At 46.8% G+C, this 24,258-nt stretch overlaps 1 protein-coding gene across 5 annotated transcripts in view; it reads right to left on the bottom strand.

Moving 5' to 3' along the window:
• Positions 1-5,842: 5,842 nt before the first annotated feature.
• Positions 5,843-24,258, bottom strand: part of MARCHF8 (membrane associated ring-CH-type finger 8) — a 134,010-nt gene continuing 115,594 nt past the window's right edge. For 4 of the 5 annotated variants that reach the window (XM_035024045.1, XM_035024051.1, XM_035024063.1 and 1 more), the window contains 5 exons: positions 14,923-15,005; positions 13,837-14,676; positions 12,235-12,415; positions 9,943-10,090; positions 5,843-9,522 (listed from right to left, as the gene is read on the bottom strand). In XM_035024045.1, the coding sequence (XP_034879936.1) occupies positions 9,218-9,522; positions 9,943-10,090; positions 12,235-12,415; positions 13,837-14,676; positions 14,923-15,005 (1,557 nt within the window). In that variant the 3' untranslated portion in view covers positions 5,843-9,217. The remainder of the gene's footprint in view (positions 9,523-9,942; positions 10,091-12,234; positions 12,416-13,836; positions 14,677-14,922; positions 15,006-24,258) is intronic. The other variant, XM_035024070.1, reaches the window with a different exon arrangement.

The raw sequence follows: 24,258 nt of genomic DNA, 5'->3' as shown, positions 1-24,258 counted from the left end.
CAAAAAAAAGCCATGATCACTGTGATTCCATTGGACAAAAGCTCCCCCCACCCCACACCCTCCCACACACAAACCCCAGTCTAGATAGAAGGTGGTTTTCCCTCTTTGTTGCTCAGAAAGCTACTTTATCTTCAGAACATATCCCAAATATCATCCACCCTGGGGAGGCATCTTTGATTCTCCTCTCTCCCACCCCCCCCCCCGGGCTTTGTCTGAACCTCTGTTGTTATCTTCCCACATGGTCTCTCCCTTGGACCCAGAGCCCCTGCAGAACAGGAACTCACCTTACTTGTGTGCCCAGGGCTGGCACAAGGCATAGCCTGCTGCTCCCTCATTTTCCTCCTGCAAGGCACCGGACAGGTTCTAGGCACTATCCTGGGAGCTGCGGGCTATTTTCTCCAACAAGAGAGGACTTAAAATGACTTTTAAAATGCATTTCTTTCCCCACACCCAAGAAGCAGAGCCAGCCCTGAGCTTTGGGCATGGCGATCCATTGTGTCCTCCTACACACCTACCTAACCTATACCCCTAGCCCCTCGCTTCAGAATTGGATCAGCAGGGTCTCCAGAATTTCTGGAAGGTGTACCCAATGTGCCAGGCCAGAATCTCAATGTCTAGGTAAAAGGCTTCCACTAGGGCCAATACAGCATGGGAGAAGGCACACAGGAGAAGGCTCCTGAAACCACAAGGACCTCTGAGGAGACTTGGCCATTGGGACAGGTACCAGAGAGAGCGAGGCCTGGACACTTACTGGCCCAGACTCCCTACCAACCCTCTGAGAACTGCCCATACTTATAATAAGTGACCATGGTGGTGGACTCCATAATCCTATGGTCATGGTAAAGGCACTCACTCAGCTCCATGTCCCTGTGAGGGCCAATGTACCAACCTTTAGAGCCCGCAAGGCCATGTGAGCAAGGGAAGGAAGAGGAGCAGGTAGGAATGATGATGCAGGTCTGATCCTGTGGGTGCAAGCAGCAAGGGAAGGAAGGTCTGGGTAGAATGGACTCCAGACTGCAGGGCACCTCTAAGAAAGCCTCACTCAGCTAATGTGGAGTCCTCAAACAAAAGTGGCCCATTTTACGCCTGGGTGGCTCAGTCGTTAAGCGTCTGCCTTTGGCTCAGGTCATGATCCCAGCGTCCTGGGATCGAGTCCCGCATCGGGCTCCCTGCTTAGTGGGGAGCCTGCTTCTCCCTCTCCCACTCTCCCTGCTTGTGTTCCCTGTCTCACTGTGTCTCTCTCTGTCAAATAAATAAATAAAATCTTTTAAAAAAAAAAAAAAAGTGGCCCATTTTAGGTATGAAAATGAAATAAAGAAATTTTCAGGTAAAATAAAATGAAGAGAATCTCCTGCCAGCAGATCTACACTACAAGAAATGCTCCCATGGAAACTCAGATCCTCAAGAAGGAGAGGAGAGTATCAAATACGGTAAATATTTGGTAAATGTAATAGTCTTTCTCCCCTCCTCCTTCCTTTAAAATATATGATTATTTAAAGCAAATATAACACTATCATGTGGCATTTATAATACATGTAAGCATAATATAAAGATAGCATAAAAGACAATGGGTGTTAATGGACTTTCAGGCACGGTTTCTACATCTTGTATCAAGTGGTACAATATTCTCTGTAGTTTGTGAAATTTTAAGTAGGTAGATTATAACCTCTAGAGCAACCACTAAAATAATGTAAAGAAGTATAGTTAAAAACCAAGAGAGGACTTAAAATGGAATTCTAAAAATATATAAATAATTTAAAAGAAAGCAAAAAAAAACAAAAAAACAAAAACAGAGAAAAACAGAAGACAAATCAAATAAAATGGTAGACAGAGCCAACCATATCAGTAATCAAATGTTTATAAGGACTAAAAACTCCAGCTAAAAGGCAGAGATGATCAGAATAATTTAAAAAATCAATACCCGGGGCGCCTGGGTGGCTCAGTCGTTAAGCGCCTGCCTTTGGCTCAGGTCATGATCCCAGAGTCCTGGGATCGAGCCCCGCATCGGGCTCCCTGCTCCGCGGGAAGCCTGCTTCTCCCTCTCCCACTCCCACTGCTTGTGTTCCCTCTCTCGCTGTGTCTCTCTCTGTCAAATAAATAAATAAAATCTTTTAAAAAAATAAAAAATCAATACCCAAGCACATGCAATAGACAAGATACATACTTCAAATCCATAGCAATGTCAAGCACATTTTTTCCTATAAAAAATTTTAGGTTTGGTAGGCCACATATAATCTGCTGCATTTTTTAAAACAACCTTTTAAAATTGTAAAACACAGGGTACCTGAGTGGCTCAGTCAGTTGAGCATCTGACTCTTGGTTTTGGCTCAGGTCATGATCTCAGGGTTGTGAGACTGAGCGCCACATCAGGCTCCATGCTCAGTGTGGGGTCTGCTTGAGATTCTCTCCCTCTCTCTCCTCCCCACTCTCACTTCTCTCTCTCTCAAATAAATAGATAGATAAATAAAATCTTTTAAAAAACCAAATAACATAAAATTTTAAAACACATTCCTAGCTCAAGAGCCTCACAAAAATAGGCACAGTCTCGATTTGGCCAGTGGGCTATAGTTTGTTAGCCCTGGTATAAAAAGACAGTAAGATTTGTGAATAGCAGATAAGCATGTGACAAGAGGCACATGAAAAGATGCTCAATATCATTAGTCATTGGGAAAATGCAAATTAAAACCAAATTACAACTACACATCTATGAGAACAGCTAAAATTCTGTATTTTAGGTTAGTGACTAACAACACCAAATGTTGCAAGGGTTTGAAGTAACTGGAAGCTTCATACCTTGTTGGCGGGGATGTAAAATGGTACACCTGCCTTGGGAAAATGTTTAGTTTCTTATAAAACTAAACATCGCTACCCTCTCTGAACCAGCATTTTATGCTTATGTATTCACCCAAGAGAAATTAAAATGTGTCCACAAAAATAATCTCAACAGTTCTATTCATAATGGCCAAAAACTGGAAAGAGCTCAAGTCTCCAACTGTAAGAAAATGAAGAGACTGGTGTATTTAGAAAGTGGAATATTATTCAACACAAAACAGGAATGTGCGGATACAGGAGCATAGATGAAACTCAAAAACACTGTGCTGACTTAAAGAACCCCTACACAAGAGGGTAAACTGCAAGACTCCACCAAAATTAAGCTCCAGGACAAGTTAAAACCAAAAATCAGAACAACGATTTTGTTTCAGAGGGTATGGGGACAGGGATGCACTGGGAAGGGGCAACAGAATTTTCAGGATTGAGATAATGTTCTGCATTTTGATACAGAACATCTGGTTTGGGGTTACACAGGTGTATACATCTGCCAAAACTCATCAAATGGTACACTTAAGATTTGTACATTTCACTGTATGTAAATTTTTCCTAAGAACAAAAAGAACCATAAATGTTGAATTGTAGCTAATAATATACAAACTTAAGTGGGGTGAAGTGTATACTTCTCATTGTAATTTACTCTGAAACGCATTAAAAAAGCAAGGTGATGGAAGGATAGTGTAATGAATAGATGGAGATATGTGGTAAAGTATATATAGCAAAATGTTAATTGTAGAATCTAGGGTAAATGACTTCTCACTTATACAATTATTTAAAATTTTTCATAAAATTGTGAAAAAAACGAACAGCACTTATTTGCCAGTTACATCAAACCAGAGTTAATGTTCTTTCACCATAAAAAGTAACGATGATTTAATGTAAAATATACCAAAAAACCCAAGAGAAATGGCCAAGGCATGGACATTCACATATGCAGACATGCAGGGTAAACAAAAGATGCTCAATCTCATTTACCCAAGAATGCAAAGTAAAACATCAATGAGATAAGAGGGAACGACAATCATTTTAGTAACAATTTAAAAAACACCTACATGATACAATGCAAGGAAAGAGACTCAAATTCTCGTAAGTGAATCATTTTGGAGGGTGCTTTTGCAACTTAAAAGTTAAATGCCTTTACCCCTTTCTCCACTTCTAGGAATTCATCTTCAGAACTGCCCCCGCCCCCCGCCACCACACACACACACAAGTGTACAAAGATAAATGTCATGGATGTGGACTTGAGCCTTGTTTCTAATAACAAAAGTCAAGTAAGCAACCTAAAGATCTGTATCAGTATCCAGTTTTTAGGTGAAAAAAGCAAGATGTGAGGGAGCGTGTCATGTGACTGCAGTAAGCAACACGCATTTCTCACAGATTTCAGACACGTGAAGAGTTTGTGATGCCTTTACTGCATGACTATGGCCCAGACCTCTGCCTTCCAGGGACCCAGCGCTGGGTTCCTGCTCAAGGCCTTTCCCTGGGGAAGGGGCTGTTTGATGTTCTGCCCTTTTTTTTAAACCATGCTGACCGCTTTGCTTGTTGTATGCCTGCCCCTCCCCTCGGAATGTTTAATCAAACATTTCATCTTTTCTGGTCATCTGATCATCTAGGTAGTTCTACTATAGCACCCAGATTCCTCCTCCTCCCACCAGCCTGACACCCCAAGTAATGAGCAGTATGTTAATATGTCAATGAATGGGGCTGTAAGAACAGGAGGCTGGCCTGCGAGTAGCTTGCCCCGACGGAGGGCTGAAGTGCGCCATGGCGCAGCCCTCACCCCATCACTTTGTAGCTGGCGTTAAAGGGCAGAAAGGCCTAGGGAAGGCATGCTCAAGCCTGTGTGCAACCAAGATCCCACTGCGCATCTTTTCAGCCAAACTCATCAAATTTGGTGGATCCCCAAAGCAGAGAGGCTCCCCTTGGACAGAACCCCCCATCTCACCTCACTGAAGCAGACTGCTCTTTCAGCTCCACCCTCCTCACCCCTCCAACCATAGTCAAGCACCTGAGCACTCCCTCCCCTGCACGGGCACATACCTGTTCAGCTCTTCTGCGGTCCATCCTCCGCCAGAGGCCACAACAGCTCCCAAAGTCAGGCAAGGACACTTGTCAAAGTATCCTCCCGCTGAGCTCCAAAGTCTCCTGGCAGCTACTGTGGTACCTGGGCTCACCTAGGGGACAGTATGTACAGGGCAATCCTGGCCTGTTTTCACCTTATGCACCCAGGTAAAGGCAGGTGCCTGCCCTCAGCACACACAGCTCGAGAGACAGGAGGCTCCGAGACACCACCATGACTTAGGGAGACTGCATCAGAAGCCAGGAGATACAGCCAGCCTGAGCTATCACCAGAGATCCTGCTGGTCCTCCCTGGTTCTACTCAGCTAGGCCAAGGCTCAGTGTTTGAACAGATAAGGCGAGTTAGGCATTAATCAACTGCTCCACCGTCACATCGCCATACATACCCTGAACTTGAACCTGGCTTCTCATAGGGCACAGAGTCCAAGTAGAGCCTGGATGTTTAAAGCAAGCACACCTGTGTGAGCTACTTCCGTATTTACTTCCAAGCCTGCACACTCTCCTGAACCCACCCCCTCCCCCCCAACCAACCACCAGTGTCGGCGGGGGGGGGGGGGGGGGTAGGGGGACCTTCCCTGCCTGTAGGGACAGGCCGAGGAAAACAGCTACCTCCGGAGGTTGCATGATTTTCTTCCCCAACATTCAAGGCAGAGGATGGTGGAAAGGGGAGCAGAACCACTGGAATGCCTGCCAATGTTCCCTGTCTTCTTGCAGGAAAACACTTTCAGGGCAAAATCCCCTTTTAAAGAAATGCTTTATTGCTGCAATTAGACACCCCATGTATAACCCCCTCCCGAGAATGATTCAAGTGGTAATACTGAGAAAGTGAACATACACAAAAGGATACAAAACCAGACATTTAGACAACCAGAAACTCTGCAAGTTAAGAAAATCTTCAAATGTGAAGTGCCTTTTAGAAACTACGTCACACATGCCAGTGTAAATTTGGTTTTTATTAACAATCAGCTTTCTATAAACACTGCATCTAAATAGGTGAATAGCTGCACAACTTAATTACGTCCAAAACAAAGATAAATGTTTTTATTTCCCTATGTTTCGGTCTTTCCTTGGGCTGGAGAGGGAAGCTGCATATTTCAAATCAGATTCAAAAGAGAAAGTACTCAAGAAGTGTCTCTGCATGAGGCCGAACGCACAGCATCGCGGCCCTCGGCCCCGTCGTTCCCAGGCCGCCTCCAGCGCTACAGCCCCCCCGCCCCCACCAGGCAGCAGACGTAGCCCCAGCTGTGCAGGCCCCACCTGCAGCCCCGGGACTGGCCCACTGCCTGCGGCCTGCGTCTGCAACCAGATAGGGCATACCAGCAAGGCTGAGAACTAGACCCAGGAGACTGAAAAGAGTGGAATGAGGCAGAAAAGGAGGACACAGTAGAGGCCCGGAGCGCAGCTTGAGAGTTTCCAGGTTTCTTAAAATCAACTCAGGCACAAAAACCAAATTCCTGCTGGCAGCCAAAGTCAGAAGCGCTCGAGCCAAACGAACTTTTGAGGGAATAGAGGCCAAATCAGAGAGGGCTGGCTGGCAACACCCGAGGCCACTTCCCTCCCCACCTGGCCTGGCCCCCAAGTACCAACCCTCCAGGCCCTGAGACCCACCAGCTCATCCCACGTTTCTGGTTCAGCCAAGTGTTGTCCTCCACCAAAGCCACGTGCAGAATGAGGGGGAAACGGGAATAAATACCGCCCCCCCCCCCAAAAAAAAAACTAGAAGGCAAGCTGCTATGGACTAAAGGAACCCCTGGCAGACCCACTGCCCCCACTAGATGACAGCACAGCACCACCTTTCCAGAGCTGCTGGCTTCCTGGGTCTGTCTCTGGGAGGTAGAGATTAGAGCCGGGACTAAGGATGGAGTCAGAGGTGCTCAACTAGAACCTATGAGAAAAGAGAAAGGCAAGAGGGCATCTGTGTGCCAACCCAGGAGAGGAAAGAAGGATGTGGGATGGACCGTCCCCAGGCAGAAGGCTTTTTTTTTAGGAGCTTGGTGGAGGTGATGAGATGGTGTTAGGCCTTCCTGAAAAGAAGGAAGGGTTTCACATGAGAGCAACACAGCAGTCATGGTTATAAAGGCATCTTTGCCACAGAGGGTGCCAGCCATGAGAGGTGGGCTGCCCAGAGGCCATCCCTACCTAAGCACGCTTTCCTCTCTGCAGAAGTCTTAGTGACTTTCAAGTTCAGCATAAGGGGTTCCATCGGGGAGAGGGGAAGGAATCCCACTTAAAAATCGATCCCAGTCTTCACATGACTACTCATCTGCTGTAAGAGGGCAAGGCCAAGGGGCCTTGCCTGGGCAGCTCTAAGGGACACAGGCAGGGCTGGCCCAGGACTCGGCTCCCCTGAGTAGACAGCGTGTAGCTGCCTGGCGTCCGCAGGCTGAGAAGGAGTGTGGGTAATTGCACTTTGGGGCACAGTGAACACAGGCACGGACTGGATGCGGCCTGGGAGACGGAGAGAGAGAGCAGGCTGACCTATTTTCAGGGGCTGGCCATGGCTGGACGGTGCCTGCCGAGCCAGAGGAAGGCCACGGTGGGGTGGGGCAGCTCCTCAGACCAGAGTCCGTGATGCTGACGAATCAGACACCGCATGCGAAGGGACGGCAGGGCAAAGCCTGCTACCACGCACCCTGCCCCAGAGCTCAGACACGCTTCAGCCTCCTCCTGGCTTTCCAGACAAACCAGAGCACTTCTACTCTGAAAGGCAAAGGGATCGTCTTGTGTTTGCTTCATCCTCTTAACAAGACAGGCAAGGCACCTAAGGCTCAGGGGACTGAGGGCAGGACCCCCAGGCATCCTTCCCCTTAGAAGAGGCTCTACAGATGCAGTGTCACCTGGAGAGTAAGTACCTGGGCACATGCCTGTGATACTGCGGACCCTCCCGGCCTATTTTCCTGGAGTTAACTCCTATTTACCTGGCGAAGCGAAACTCATTTTTAAAAACAGAATTTTAAGCAGACTTTAAAGGGACAAAGGCCATTTGATGGTAGTGATTTTGGTTTTGTCTTATGAAAATGGTACAGGAGATAATCCCTGATGATAGAATGAACTGATCACAAGGATCCTCTCTGTCCAGTCCAGTTAAGGCTATACACGGGTAGAGGCGGGGCTGGGGGCAGTGACCGTGGGCCCCGGCAGTTTGCTGCTCACTCTTGGCCTTTGTCCCAGAGCCAGCCCGTCTGTCTCTCTGCCCGGGCCAGTGACCCACAGGACCTCCCCAGGACCAGAGGCCATCCAAGGCGGCAGGCACCCAGGAGCACCCCTGGTGTCCGAGCCCCCGACCAGCGCAGCGCACGCTTATGCTTTTGGTGAAGCCAGCACAAACTGGAGAGCTTTGTCCGGAGAGGAGTCATTTTAAATACTCATTTTTGTTCTAACTACTCACTTCCTTTCATTTAGATCTCACATAACCTTCTTTTTCAGTGTTGTCCAAAAAGAAGTGTTTGGGGCAGTCTTTAGACTTATAAAATAGGCTTGAAACCACAGGAATTGGGCTCAAATTGCCATCTGGCATCCATTAATTTCCATGAAATGTTAGGAAAAAGCCTCAGATCTGTTTGTCCTGCTTTAGAGCCACAAGTCCCTTTGATGCACACAGAGCAGATGTCAGGTTTTTTAGAATATATAAGGCAAAAAGGGTTTTAGATCTATTATAACATAAAAGAGATCATGAAAGGAAGGCTTCTAAATGAGACGTTCTTTTAAATGTCCATCCCACTGGACACACATATTACAAAATAAAGATTCTCTCTTTGTAAAGTGCTGTTTGCTTAGTGAATCCCTCGCCACCAGGCACAGAGTACCACAGCCCCGTCTGCTCCGGAAAACGGCCAGCAGCAGCGTCAACAGACGGGCTCAGCTCCTGGGCTCTTCTTGGTGAGGAGGGAAATCCTCTCATCACGGCTGCTAGACAGTCCCAAACACTCCGCGCCAGGGTGGGGGCTGCTGCCAACCGGGAGAGGCCGGGGTGCCACCCTGCTCCTGCTCTTCCCTCGGGTTGGGCATTTTATTCTCTCATTCTGCTCAACGTCTCATGGGCCACAGCCCAGCCAGCTCCCCATCACATGGCATCACGGGGACCTCCCTTCCCGTGGAAATGCTGGCAGAAGTGGAACCCGGCCGTGCACAGCCAATGTGAGGGCTTTCCGGAGATTCACTAAGGAGGGCTTAGAAAAAGAGAAGCCATTAAAACAGTCACCTGCCTGGTCTATGCTATTAAAGGATGTAAGAAAAGGTACACAATTGGCAGTAAACAATTTCCTTCAGCTGTTCTTCAATGTCCAGGAAAACTAACCCCTGCACAAAATCAGACATGAACGATTTCTGTTCCAGTGTCTTCAGGTTCTGTCCAACAAGAAGAGTTTGTGTCAGAATGACAGATTCCATGTCCATCTTTATTTTCAAAGTTCGGTTCTGTTAGTGCAGATTTTTCGAAAATATTCTTTTTGCTTGTTTCTGGACAGTTTTGAACATAGATTACTCTGTTATAAGCCTTGAGTCTCTTCCATAATTGTACATACACTTTGCACTGAACATACATAAAAAGAAGTCCGCCGGTAAAGCCGATGGCCACAACCACCAGTTTAGTCCAAAAAGGCCACTCTAGGATTCCTGGAAGGGGAAAAACCCGGTTAGCCTATCAGCAGACCTAATTTAAGATCTAAAGTAAACAAAACACAACTTCTGACCTTCCCACCCATGACCAATGGATTCTTCACTCATCAAATCTTGCTTCATCAAAGGTGGTATGGCAGAGGGATGGCAGAGGGTATCCACTCTCTTATCTTGCTGCTCTTCCAGGAGACAGTGTGTGGAGATTCTCCCTGATCTGACCTCTTCTAACTGGGTTTTTTAAAAAGTACTCACCACAGCAAGAGAAACATCCAAAAACGATGCTTAGTTCTTCATAATTGATGCCCCTGCTCCAGAAACCCAGACATTTGAAGTCTGACTTAAAAACCAATCTGGAATGACCCCCATGCGTTATCCAGGATCTCTATGCTGAGCTCATCTTTCACTCTGAGCACATACCTGTTGCCTGTCCGTGTTTGATCTCCTCGGTGGTACGGTCGATGAGCACATACAAGGACCAGACCACACAGGTGATGGCGATGACATGGAATGTCACTGAGCACATGATCTTCCTGCGCTCACTGGCCGTCATCTGCAACTTCTCCCACTGGAAAGACAACACACAGAGCATGAGGTGCAGGACCCCAGACATAAAGGGCTACAATGGGGGTGAGAGCACTGTAGATGGGTAAGATTGGCTTTCTCTCCCCTCCCCTTTTCCCAGACTTCATGAATTTTCCCAAATACCAAAAGTCATTCGCCTTAAACCACTTGGCTTCAACCAGGTACCAGGCACTGGTATTCTGTCAACAGCCAACTTTTTATGCAATGAAAAGAAGCTGGGATCAAGATGAGCTATGGACCACAACCAGAAATCAATCCTCTTGTCTGCTTATTCTTGCAGGCAGACAGCCAATGGCTAGCTGAAGGACTCTATGGTTCCAGTCCTGATGAAACCAGCATGGTGGCCCCCGACCCAGGTGGCACACAGGAGACCTCCCTGCCTTGCTGACTGGCGTGGGCAAGGGGAAGAGGGTTGATGACGCCACAACACACTAGCAGATGGGTCACACTACATCATGAAGGTGATGGCAGAAGGCGCTCACTCTTTGGTCCTTTGCTGCTTTGGCAGCAACAGCTTGAAATCGATGCTAAGAGTTCCTGGTACAAGCAGGCTCTGCCAGTCCCATCTCCTCTAGGAGCTCATTAATTGACTCCAAAGAGCCAGATTTTCTCTTTCATTTACTGCTTTCCGAATCAGAAGAAAACATAAAGATAGAGAAAAAGAACAAAGTGTAAACACTCTGCATATCCTTGGCCAGCCCTAGTCACAGCCTCTCTCCAGATGGTTCTATGTAGGACAAGCTGAAAGTAGAGCCTTGTGGATTATCTACATCAGTCGAATTGCTACAAGTCTCATTTGAGGGACCAGCAGAGAGTAGGTATCCAATAAATTATACGGTCTTTATGGGGCAAAACATTTTTTAAGTAGTTTGCATCTGCCTCTCCAACACCCCGAGTGCTTTTTGCTATGGTTTTATATAGTATCTTCTTTTGGCTTTCCTCCTAAAATGCCCCCCTGCTCCCTGATTTCCTGCTATTTCTTTACGTACACTCAGCCCAAGCCTTTCACACTGACCTGAAACGCTCACCCTCACCTTTTTGGTGTATGCTTTTTTACACAGGCTGACCTCTCTAAACTCCTTTCACTTTACTCCAAATCCTACTGACCCTTCAAGAACGGCTTGAACACCCAAACATTCCGTGACGCTACCACCACTCCACCTCCCCAAGGCTCCAGCCCCCAGCCAATGCTCCTAAACGTCTGCCGTGCTCTGCCACCATTTAATTGAACATTCGTGTGTTGTGATGTGATTGTGTGATCCCCCTTGAATATACGTATCAAAAGTCTGAGATATGAACAAGTCTTATTCTACCAAACAAAACCTTATGTGCTGGGCATATAGAGAAACACATTAAACCACTTACACAGGAGGTGCCTACCAGATGAGGCTCCACTCAGAGGGAGCCGTGACGTGGGGCCTGAAGAGAGGTGCGTTTCCCGTAGGGCCTGCAGTTCCTCTCTTTTCCCACCCACCCTGTGACGTTTGTTGTTGAAAGTTTTCACTGGGGGGATTGACCCTCCCTTGAAGCGTCCTCTTCGCTGGTATGTGGCCCTGCTGGTAATGACTGGCTTTGCTCTCCCCGCAGGATCTGCCACTGTGAAGGGGATGACGAGAGCCCTCTGATCACCCCCTGCCGCTGCACAGGGAGCCTGCACTTCGTGCACCAGACCTGCCTGCATCCCCCTACCAACTAGCAAATACTTATCACAGGTATCTAACAACTAAATGGACTATGTGCTTTGTGCAAGGGTAACAATATACAGTCCTAATCAGAGGCAAGACATGAACGGTTAATACATAGAAAATTAAATGCTAAGATGTCACAAAACAGTCTGTGGTCCCAACATGGGGCCAAACGACTGACACAGACAAGCAAGCAGTCTTAGTCTGACTGAAAAACACGTTAGGACCGAAGGGTCAGAAAGAGCTTCCTCCTGAGAGGAGGGAGCAAGAAAGAAGACCCAGAAATGACGACGCCTGCAGCGTGAACACCTGCGCCGGCACCCACTTCTGACAGACAGGAGCGTAAGCGAGCTACGGCTTCGTCCCGGCCAAGGGGCTACTCTGCCAGGGGCCCCTCATTTCCAAGAGGTGAGAGCACTTCCGAAGGTGTCCTTCCACGTACTTTTCGCAAAGGCTTCAGCTTGACCTCCATGATGAACTCGTACTTGCAGAGCTCACAGCAGCGCGTGTCGGAGCTCTTGATCCACTGCTGCAGGCAGGTCTGGTGCACGAAGTGCAGGCTCCCCGTGCAGCGGCAGGGGGTGATCAGAGGGCTCTCGTCATCCCCTTCACAGTGGCAGATCCTGCGGGGAGAGCAAAGCCAGTCATTACCAGCAGGGCCACATACCAGCGAAGAGGACGCTTCAAGGGAGGGTCAACCCCCCCAGTGAAAACTTTCGACAACAAACATCACAGAAAGGACCACAAGCACAAAAACACACAAACACGGACGTGAACAGTGACTACAAACTAAAAACTTCTAGCTTACCGCACCAACATGGAAAGTCTGGATGGCATTTTGCATCAGAGAGGAAAAAATGATATAAGAAATGACAAAGCAGTCATTTTTGGGAAGATTTAAGAACTTCACTGAAAGCCAAATTTAAGGCAACATGGAAGCCTCTTTCACAACATGTTAAAATAATTAGAGGAAACATTTCTGTGTAAAACAAAACTAGCACTCTACTTTCCAAAAATACCAGTGACTTGAAAAGATGATGAACTTGCTTTTTAGTCATAATCACTGACTTCACCTTCACACACCATACTACACATCTCCGTCCTCCCTCAGACAGTACACAGAGAAAACACAGGACCTCTCCTGGACCTAAAAACCCCATGAGAAGGTGCCGCCATTTGTTTCTTTTTTGAGGAAGTGATAATTTTAAATCATTCATGATTTCTAAGGGTGCATGCAAGAGGATGTAGCTACTGACCTCAAGGAACTTAGCAGACTTTTGAGAAAAGGAAGGGTCTGATCCAGCAGCTGGAGAACAGGTAGGGACACCTGGCCTGACAGGAGCTGGGCCCTGGCCAGGCTCACAGCTCTTTGTTTCTGTGAGCGGGGTTTCTGATCCAACTGTTAGAAATGGTAACAGCTGGCCCGGAAGGGGCGCCCAGGGAAAGACTGGAATAGGGAAAGCTTGAGCGTGGTGACAAAAAGCGGATTCTGAAAGATTCTGGAAGCCAGACAAGGATGCTGCACATGGGAAGACAAAGGTGGGAAGTGGAGTCAGAACCTGGGCAGAGGTGACCACATCCAAGTTAAAAAGGAAGGAAGGAAGGTGCCGCGGGAGGCCGGCCTCTTCCCATGTACACTGTGTTGCAACTGGAACAAAGGGTAAAAATGAAGCTGGAAGGGGCAGCCAATGCTTAACATCTAGATCCTCAAGCTGGAAAACGAGATACTATTTTCTTTCTTCCAATTTCCTTAAGCAAACTCTACTTATTTTTGGTTGAGAAGAGTCAGCTTAGCCTTTAATATGTGTAGCTTCTTCCCCCTTAATCATCCGTGAAACTAAGTGGGACCCGTCTCATAAAAACTGGTTTGTCAAATGATATCAATACTCCATTGTTCTGGAGAAAACCATTAACCCACAATTGTCTACCAACGCCCCCCCCCCATTACTGCATTTTCCTGAAACTTCACATATTAAAAGCAAGATGAGGCCACCGAGGTCTGGGGAGCAGAGCTGGTCAGAATGGTGGTTCTTGGCAAACCAACCTGCAGGCATCCCCTGACGTGGACACAGGAGAGATCGGGGGGCATTTTTCAGAGGGGGGAGAAGGACAATCCAGGTCACTGTCCTTCTCCACTGAGCAGAGGGGCGCCCGCAGGACCTTGCTTTTCCACTTTGCAGATGTGCTGTCCTCAAAGACATCGTCGTCTCCCATCTCATCCGAGCAGAAGCCCGCGCTCCCTGCCAGCCCGCTGGAGGACTTGGCGGTGTGCAGACGGGCGGCACAGTTCTCCAGCTCACGGAACCTGTGCGGGCTGCGGGCGCTCGAGCCGTGTGAGAGCGAGAACAGGTACCGGAGCAGCCGCCGGCTCCGGGACATGGCTTCGCCATCTGCTTTCTCCTCCAAAAGAGGGACGTGCATGCCCCCCTTGCCGGCTTCCACCTCTGAGGCAGTTGATCGATTGGCAGAAAGGGAGGAAACACAAGAATGTTTGGAATTGCCAAGAGGTTTGCAATGCAGTGCTCTTTTTTCCTTCTGGTGGAACCTGTTAATTCTCAGACCCGGATCTGGAGGGAGTATCAGTTTCCCTTCGGAGCAAGTTCTTTCCACATAGTCAAAACTTTCCACAGTATCCTGGGCCTTCTCGCCCACATCGTTTAAGGATTTTGAGAACTTTAGTGTTCTTCTGGCTTTGGTATTGTCAACAGGCTTCGAGGCCTGGGCCCGTTCTGAACCACAGGAATTTCTCTTGGACAATGTGTCTTTACAGATAACTGTCACAGTGAGCCCTTGTGTCAGAGAACTCTGGCAGGGAGGAGCTTTCAAGACAACAGCAGACTGCACGGGACTTTGGTGACAACACTCAGAACACACTGCACTGGAACTGCATGCAGAGAACAGTGGAATAAAAGCACAGGAAGTAAAAACAATCTTTAAAGAGAATAGACATCCAAGTGAAGAAATGAGACTCGTGTGGTAACTTGGTGAGCAAACAGTACATAAACCTGAGCCAGCTGTTTACAGCAAAGGCATACTAACCGAGCAAATGGAAAATCGAGAACCTGCAGACACTAATGCTTATTTCCGGGATGTCACATGAACCCCTACAGCATCTGAAGCAGAGCGTTACCTGCAGATGTCCTGATTGGACGGTGTGACAGAAGAGCGAGGGAAGGCGGACACCGGAGCCGACGCCAACGAAGAACCCCCAGCCTGCAATGACACACCTCCAGTCAGTTACAGAGGAAAGAGCAAAGGGAACAGTGACACCATCTCCTTCTGAATGGCAATGGACAGAGAATCTAAGAACACCTGCTATTTCCTACTGCTCTCTGAGTAATACATATTTAAGGTCCTGATGAGCTGAGGCAAAACAAATCAAACAGCACTCTTTTCTTCTATGGGTGTAAAAGTGTAGCCAAGAACTATTTGAGACTCTACAGCAGCAATACCAATCTCCCGCAGATTCAGTGATCCTTTATTTCCTGAGCATCTAAATTTATTTAGTTCAGGGGCACGTGGGTGGCTCAGTCGGTTAAGCGGCTGCCTTCGGATCGGGTCATGATCCCAGGCTCCTGGGATCGAGCCCCGCATCGGGCTCCCTACTCAGCAGAGAGCCTGCTTCTCCCTTTCCTTCTGCCTGCCGCTCTGCCTACTTGTGCTATCTCTCTGTCAAATAAATAAATTAAAAAAAAGTCTTTAAATTGAATTAGTTCATACATAGTCAAGAAATCAAGTACTAGACGGGGGGGGGGGAGCGGGCGGGGGGAGCTGGCTGGCTCAGTCGGTACAGCATGCAATTCTTTATCTCAGGGTCATAAGTTCAAGCCCCACATTGGGAGCCTACAGAAGGAGAGGGGAGGGGAGGGGAGGGGAGGGGAGGGGAGGGGAGGGGAAAAGAGAGAAGAGAAGAGAAAAGAACCAGATGGAATCTGCAAATGCAAAAGAGATGTGAGGGGCCTTCCCTGCCAGTGCTTACCTTCCCCACCTGGCACTCTTTAACCTGGTTCCAGGGGTAATCCTAATCAGGATGGCTGGATGTGAGTGCTCTCTCCTACTCACCCTACACTGGGTCCAGGACACCTTGCTACCCCACCGCCAGAACTCTTTACACAAAAGGGAGACTAGGTGACCACAGGGCCGCCAATCCATAGCTCGACCTGGGGCCCTGGAGGGGGCTGAGCACAGAAGGTTCCCAAGAGTTCTAATCATGGGATTGTGATTTAAGAAAAAGAATCAAGATGTAGTGAAAAGAAGGGCCATATGCACCCCAACGTTCATAGCAGCAATGTCCGCAACAGCCAAACTGTGGAAAGAGCCAAGATGCCCTTCAACAGATGAACAGATAAAGAAGATGTGGTCCATATATACAATGGAATATTGCTCAGCCATCAGAAAGGATGAATACCCAACTTCTACATCAACATGGATGGGACTGGAGGAGATTATGCTAAGTGAAGTAAGTCAAGCAGAGAAAATCAATTATCATATGGTTTCACTTATTTGTGGAACATAAGGAATAGCATGGAGGACATTAGGAGAAGGAAGGGAAAAATGAAGGGGGGCGGAAATCGGAGGGAGAGATGAACCATGAGAGACTATGGACTCTGAGAAACAAACAGGGTTTTAGAGGGGAGGGGGGAGGGGGGTGGGGGATGGGTTGGCCCGGTGATGGGTATTAAGGAGGGCACATACTGCATGCAGCACTGGGTGTTATACGAAAACAATGGATTGTGGATCACCACATCAAAAACGAATGATGTATTGTATGGTGACTAACATAACATAATAAAATAAAATTAAAAAAAAAAAAAGAAAATTTAAATTTGAAAGAATGTGTAGCAAAAGGTCGTGACACAGATCAGGGGCTTTGAGGGCTTATAAACAAGCCAAGATGAGAAAAGAGCTCTAGGAGGGTGAAGGAGCACCACAGTAGAAAGAGAAGTGGAAGGAGAGAAACAGGAAGAGTGTACCTCAGCCTCCCAGGGTCCCTCAGCCTCCCACTCCAACCTCTCTGGGATCCTTGCTACGCCTTCTCTAGACTCAGATTCCTGAGTTCCCATGGCCCTCAGAGCACTATGCATATTCATATAAATGCATTCTTCCCTCCTAAGACAGTCAGCTTGAGTAAGCATCTGCCCCACACACCTAAACAGCCACATGAAAACAGTACCATGAGTCTTATCAAGAGCAAGCCCACATTACCTCCCTACCTTCCCCAGACACACCTCCCCCCCAAATGGCCTTCAGCCCTGCTCCATGATTCGAGGGAGGCCCACAATTCCCTGGCTGAGGTCTAGACCCCACTCTTGCTAAGCCCCATCCCCAGGGGCTGGGTCTCATCCTGGCACTGAAGCTACGGGACCCCTGCCATGGGCCAGCCACCAAGACCGGCAGCACCACTGCCCAGAAGCTCTCCCCATCTGCCCTCCCCAGCAAATGCGCCCACCTGGAGAGAGCCAGACCTGGCAGTCATATTGAGGGCTTCAATGGTCCCGCTCCCCAGCTGGAGAATTAAACATCACTTTAAAATCCAGCTCAACCTGAAACCTGGTCCAAGAAGTTACATGATATCACATTGAATGTGTGTGCTAAAATCCTGCAGTAGTACTCAACTAGCACATCTGCTCAGTCACCAAAGAACCCACATGTTCTAACTGAATGTGGAAAATAGTCGGTTTCCTGGGAGGAGGCAGGTCTCAGACAGGAAGCTGAAATCAAAAGAAAATGGCTTCTCACTCCCGTCCTGAATTCAAGTGACCCATGTCAAAAAGGGAAGTCTGGGGTAGTGATCACATCATCACACACCCAAAATAGGGGAGTGCTGGGTGGCAGGAGGGAAGAGCCTCAGGACAGAGCAAGGCCTGCACCAGGGAAGCAGCCAGACGGCCCACACCCACAACAGGACCTGGGATCACTTCCCCATGAATTTGGTGTCTCAGGTGGACCCCTGGGAGCTCATATAGTCATGTGTGTACCCTGCAGCAAAGCATCATGCCTGTGAGTCGGTGGCAGCGGTCCCGAGCCCCTGATCTGCTTATTTAGGGAAAAAGGAATAGTCTCAACATCCTATCTGTGTCCCTGTCTTCATTTCATCCTCTCCAATCCCACAAAAAATCACGAGACACTTTCAGCAGGTAATGTCCAAGCCTCAACAAGCCTCCCAATTACAGAGAAAAAATTTCTCTTATTAGATCATGAGGTTTCAAGGAAATTTTTTAAAATCTACTTTCTGTTGTTTTATATAAATACAAACCAACAAGGGCACCTGGGTGGCTCAGTCAATTAAGTGTCTGCCTTCAGCAGATCGAGTCCCACATCGGGCTCCTCTGCTTCTCCTTCTATCCCTCCCTCCCTGCTCCTGATCTCTCGCTCTCTCTCTCAAATAAATAAATAAAATCTTTATAAATACATCCATACATACAAACCAACAAATTCCTTATCCTGGCTGACTCCTCCAGTAAGAATGAGAAAACAAGCAAGATCTGTGGGGCCATCACAGATCTCTTAAGAGGCGCCTGCTGTTTCCAGCTAAAGAAGCTGAAGTTCAGGACAAGTCCACATGTAAAACGATCACCAAAGCATAGCATCAACAATTTTAAAAAGCTTAACTTGTTGCAGGTATCAAGCTGAGTAAAATCTATCAACCTACCAATGAGGATTTAAAAGACTGGAATGATCGTCAACAGCAAGGACAAAATGAAGTCTACAAATACAGTTCAAATACAGTGCCAGAGTCCAGCTGGGGACGTTAAGGTAAGTCAGGGGCCAGCAGTGCCCCGTCAGAGGCTTGGAGCACTGGAGAGCTCTCCCGCTCAGCCCGAGAGCAGAGGGCAGGTGGCAGGGGGGAGGCTACGGGCCAGCACTACTCGCCTTAAGGGAAAAGGAGAGCACCCTCTCTCCTCCAGAAGATCAGACCACACCAGGACTCTGCTGTAAAAGTACGTGTAAATGTTCATAATGAGAATATTCCCATGTGTCGAGAAAACTAAAGCCCTGTGTTCCTGAAGCTCTCTGTTGGTTCTCAAACAAAAGTTCTGGTCATGTAAAGGAATATAAAGCAATCTCACTACAAAAAAATTTTCGTGAAAAATCCCCTCCTCTTAAGATGTCGTAATCAATTATGCAAACAAACCTCTGGATTCCATCCAGGCCTAAATCCCAGTTGAGTTTATTTCTTAGGAATGACAATTTTAGATAATTTGTCAGTACTCAAGTCACTTAGTGGTTGTCTTTCCTATCAAACTCACTGTTTTAAATTACTTTGTCAAGGCTGCCAAAAACAACCAAAGGAAAACTTCCAAAATAGGTTTGGTAGAAGCTGGCGTTTCCTTTTGCAAGAACCTACTGCCATTGAAACAGACTCATCAAGTACTTTTCTCCGTCCATGCCAGGAACTTAACCAATTTCACTCAGAGGGACTTTCTCACTGCAGGACACCAGCCGGACCTTCCCCGGCTCTCCTCTTGCTTCACTTCCTTCCCCTGCTCCTTCCAATAAGTTACTTCCCAACCTCCCTCTCTATCACCCCCTCCCTCCTTCTCTGCTGTAAACCCTCAGTGGATCTTCTTTTCATTTACTGGCAAAGCTACATCTGGGGATCAGGGCCCTAACAAAAGTGAATTCACCCATCTGATTTACATCAACAGGTATAGGGCCACAAGAAATGGTCTGGTTGGGTTCATTTGCTTTTAAGCCAGGAGCAATTTGAAGGACTGGATAAGGAAGGTAAGAGATAAGCTGGGCTCCTATTTACAAGTGACCTCAAACTTAATAGAAAAAAATGGGGAAACGAAGTACAGATGGCTCTTAAAACATAAAAAGATGTTGGGGTGCCTGGGTGGCCCAGCCGTTAAGTGTCTGCCTTCAGCTCAGGTCATGATCCCAGGGTCCTGGGATCGAGCCCCGCATCGGGCTCCCTGCTCAGCGGGAGGTCTGCTTCTCCCTCTCCCACTCCCCCTGCTTGTGTTCCCTCTCTCACTATGTCTCTGTCAAATAAATAAATAAAATCTTAAAAAAAAAAAAAACATAGGGCGCCTGGGTGGCTCAGGTGGTTAAGCCACTGCCTTCGGCTCAGGTCATGATCCTGGAGTCCTGGGATTGAGTCCCGCATCGGGCTCCCTGCTCGGCGGGGAGTCTGCTTCTCCCTCTGGCCCTCCCCCCTCTCATGTGCTTTCTCTCTCTCATTCTCTCTCTCTCAAATAAATAAAATCTTTAAAAAAATAAAATAAAATAAAATAAAACATAAAAAGATGCTTAACCTCTCTTACAATGAGAAATACAAATTAAAACTACAATGAGATACACCCTCAGCAACAACAAAAAAGTCTGTTTGTTTTGTTTTAAATCACCTAATACCTGTGTTGGCAAACATGTGGGAAAACAGCCATGCTTATACACTGCTGGTGGGAAAGCAAATTGCTTAACTCCAGAAGAGGGCAATTTGGCAATTACTCTCTAAATTACAAATGCACATTCACTTTGTCCCGGCAATTCTTCTTTCGGAATTCATCCCCACACATATGCACAAATAGGTTTGTTCAGCACTGTTTGGGGGAGCAATCACCCGGCATGACCTCAGTGCCCATGGGCCTGGAGCTGACTGAGTCAGTGCTGCTTCATCAACAGAAAGGAACACTAGGCAGTCATTCAGCGAAGGGAAAGGTACTGTTCTGCCCAGTCCTTGGGACGTGGAGGGACAGGCAGAGGGGAGAGCGGCGCCCTGTGTGCCAGCCTGTGCAGACTATTTATCAACAGGACAGTGCACACTGCAAGGCTCCTAACAGTGGTTTCCTCTGAAATGTGGAAGGAGACCAGAGACCCTGGGCAGGAGAAAGAAGTACTTCAATGGAGACCCTTCCCAAGCAGTACACCTCTTTTACCTATGAACACATATTTCCTAACCACAAATTCATTTTTTAAATAACAGGTGATTAAAAGTTTAAGAAGTAAAATAAAACTGCAGAAGCACAATCAACTGTACCGATTTTCCAACTCTGGAAAGGCCCGTGAAGAAATGGAGTTAGTGAGTCATGATCCAAATTTTTTATAAATGAAATAAAATAGATGTCAGAATGCATCTGACATCCTAAGGATTAAATCTTTTGGAGGAATTTTTTCTTTCAGTTGTGTTTGTGAGTAAACGGAGTTTCAATGTAAAAACTGTTTTGTACCAATCATGGTACAAAATAATCATGGTCAAATTTTGATCATGGTCAAAATAATTTGAAAGTTATTACACTATTTCTACAAATACAAAATACCCAAAGAAGAAAAAGAAGATGCGGCTCAATCAGGAGAGCATGTGACACCGTGAGCACGGAGATTTGAGAGGCGCGAGTTCTCACAGCGCCTGAGAAGGAAGGGCTTTCCTCCATGAGGACAGCGTTTCCACCTGTATTACATTCTACCGCTGTGTAACACAGGAGTGCACCCTCCGTGCCTTAAGACCACGCAAATGCTGAATCTGACCCGCAGTGTGATAGGGTCCTCTGCTCAGGGTCTCCCTCCTTTCTGGAGGCTCTGGGGAAGAATACACTTCTACATTCATTTGGGTTGGTGGCAGGATGTGCCTGTCAGTCGGGGGCCACCTGAGTTCCCTATCAATCCCTCCCCATTCTCAAGTCCACTCTTACTTCCAATCTCTCATGTCCTCTTTTGTGCCACCAGCCAGAGAAAGGGCTCTGCTTTTAAGAGCTCATGTGATTCATACAACATAATATCCTGGGAATGATGCCTCATCACATACACAGGGTCTGGGCATCGGGGTGGGGCATTTTAGAAATGGTGCTTAGCAGACTACCTGACACTTAGTTACTGCTCAGTACGTGACTAAATGCTACTGCCGTCCTCACTCCCTCCCAGACCAGGAGATAATAATCTGCTCCTTACTGCCAGCTCAGCAGGCCTGACTTCATATAAATAAAGCCAAATAAATTCTAACTTGGTTAGACTGCAATACAGACTGACATTGAGTTTCAGAAAACTTTCTGCTTAGCACAGAAGTTGCTCTGTGAAAACAAATGCTTCCTTATAAATAGAGACTCTGATTTCTATAAATACCCAGTTGTATTCAACTTTGAAAATGAGCTACAATTGAAGGAGAGCCAGTTCTGTGGCTGCTCTGATAAATACATGTTGACTCTTGATGAAGGCATGTGCCAAGAACAAGCTTTCACAACGGCAATTAATTAAAACTGACCATTAAGAAAGTAAATATAGAACATATACAATATAGGATTCATGGAGGAGAGTGTACAATAAAAACTACTGAATTCTCAAATGAGTTCCATTATAAATGACTCTCATTACTGCCTAGCAAGTAGTGCTAACATTGAATTCTTTTCTACGGTGGCCTTTTAGAGAGAGTTAGAATTATGGGAATAATACTACATCCCCAGCACAATGAGGCGCATATATCACAGCACTGTTAGAGGCAAAGGAACCACTGAGGGGACTTTCTCATAGCTCATTTTCCAAAGCAGGCTTTTAGCTGTTGTTGGGAACCTTACAAATATTGCTGGTTTTCAATAAATTACATTAAAGGCAATGATTTCTGAGCAAAGATAACTTCACATTCCCAGAAAGTACAAGTGTAACCATAAAGAGATCCAAAATCATGGTGTTGGGTCACCCAGCACCCCACACCCCCTTGCTCTTCCTGAGGATGCTCCCACACCCCATCCAGCATGACCAGCCCCTCCTAAGATTTCTCCTCAAAAGGGGCTTTTCACTGTCCTTGTAACCCCATTCTTTTCTTTCATAGCACTTATCAAGGTTTATAAAAAGATGTTTCTGGAATAATATGCTGACTCAGAAGCCGCTGCTGTTTAGCCTAGCACAGTGCCTGACACACAGTAGGTGTTCAAGGAATTTGAATGTTTTAATAAAACAAGTGCACTCTGCAGTGACTGCCTATTCATAGGTGTAAAACAGGTTCTCCAACTTGTTGGTTGGTCTCAGGACCCCTTTATGCTCTAAAAAATTACTGAGGCCCCCAAAGAGCTTGTGTTTATGTGGGTTACATCGGTCAATCTTTACTATATTAGAAAACTTTAAAACAAAAGGGGCACCTGGGTGGCTCAGTCAATTAAGTGTCCAACTCTTGATTTCAGCTCAGGTCATGATCTCAGGGTCGTGAGAACTGAGCCCTGAGTCTGGCTCCTCGCTGGGCATGGAGCCTGCTTAAGATTCACTCTTTCCCTCTCCTTCTGCCCCTCACCCTCCTCTCTCTTTCTAAAAAGAAAAGAAAACTTTAAAACACAAGGCCACCAGCACACATTCCATTAGTGTCAGAGAGAAGATGTCATCTCAGATGCTACATGGCCCCGGGAAGCTCCACTGTACACTCATGAGAGAGTAAGAGTGAAAAGGCAATTAAATAATCTGCTAGTGTTATTATGACACTGGTTTTAACCTTGCCCCTTCCCCCTCAAGAAGACTCAGAACTAAGTTTTAAAAACCGCTGGTCTAAAGCTTTAGCCAAAAATGAAATTATAAGCAGTCAGAAGAAAAAATATATATGAAAACATGGTCAATCTCTGCAAAAGGTGAGCCAAAGAGCAAAACAGTGCCCATGGCACTACATCAGGATCCTAAGTGAGGCTACACCTGTTGGTGATGCCACTCAACTCCTCCGAGTCACTTCCCTGTTCCTGCCACAGGAAAGTATCTTGTCTTTGGGATAGATGTTTTCTTCAATATAAATTAAGAAAGGTATATTTTGGCTTGTACTTAACCTATAAGTCTGAGCAACCTAAGTCTGGTCAACTTTGTATTTAGAAACACAGAGAAGCAGACACCAGTCTTGACAACCATACCACAGTGTGGCCTCCTTCCTAAGGCTGTATGTACATCTACACATGACATTCTACTATAACTCATTCCTATCTAATGGCAGCAATAACTAGAAAATATTCAAGAGATCTAGGAGAGCCAATGCTTAAATTCACTCAGATCTCCTTGCCAAACAATAGAACAGCAATAATTTTATTAGGTGCCCGCTCAACAGGTCTGGTCTGACTTGGACCCAGGAATATCTGATTAACCAGAGGCACATAACGCTTATGGTATCTGAATAAAACTACACAGAGCTCTAAAATATTCTACCAGGTACCAGCCTTCAGCAAATGTCAGAGCCTAGTAAGACTAATTGCCTGACTGCAGAAAGGACAGTACCCCAGTACCCGTGCTCCAGTTTTCATGATGTATGTCTAGCTTTTCACTACCATCTCCTTATAGTGCTACCAATCATGAACTTGATCGAGAAATTGTGCCACCTGGACCAAGTTCAATTCTCAGGGTCAAGTGAGAATGCGTCCCTCAAGGTAAACTAATGCCATGTCCGTGTGCTAAGAGAGGCCTGAGCAGAGGCTCTAGAAAGTCCAGTCTCTACAATGAGCGTGGCCTAAGCAAATTCCTGGTGCCTGAAAAAATTCCAGTCGGACTGAGCTCAAGCACCCCCAGG

Source organism: Mirounga leonina, unplaced genomic scaffold, assembly GCF_011800145.1.
Source record: "Mirounga leonina isolate KUSES-001 unplaced genomic scaffold, KU_Mleo_1.0 Mir_114, whole genome shotgun sequence".
Lineage (NCBI taxonomy): Eukaryota > Metazoa > Chordata > Mammalia > Carnivora > Phocidae > Mirounga > Mirounga leonina.
This window is presented reverse-complemented; position numbering and strand designations above follow the sequence as displayed.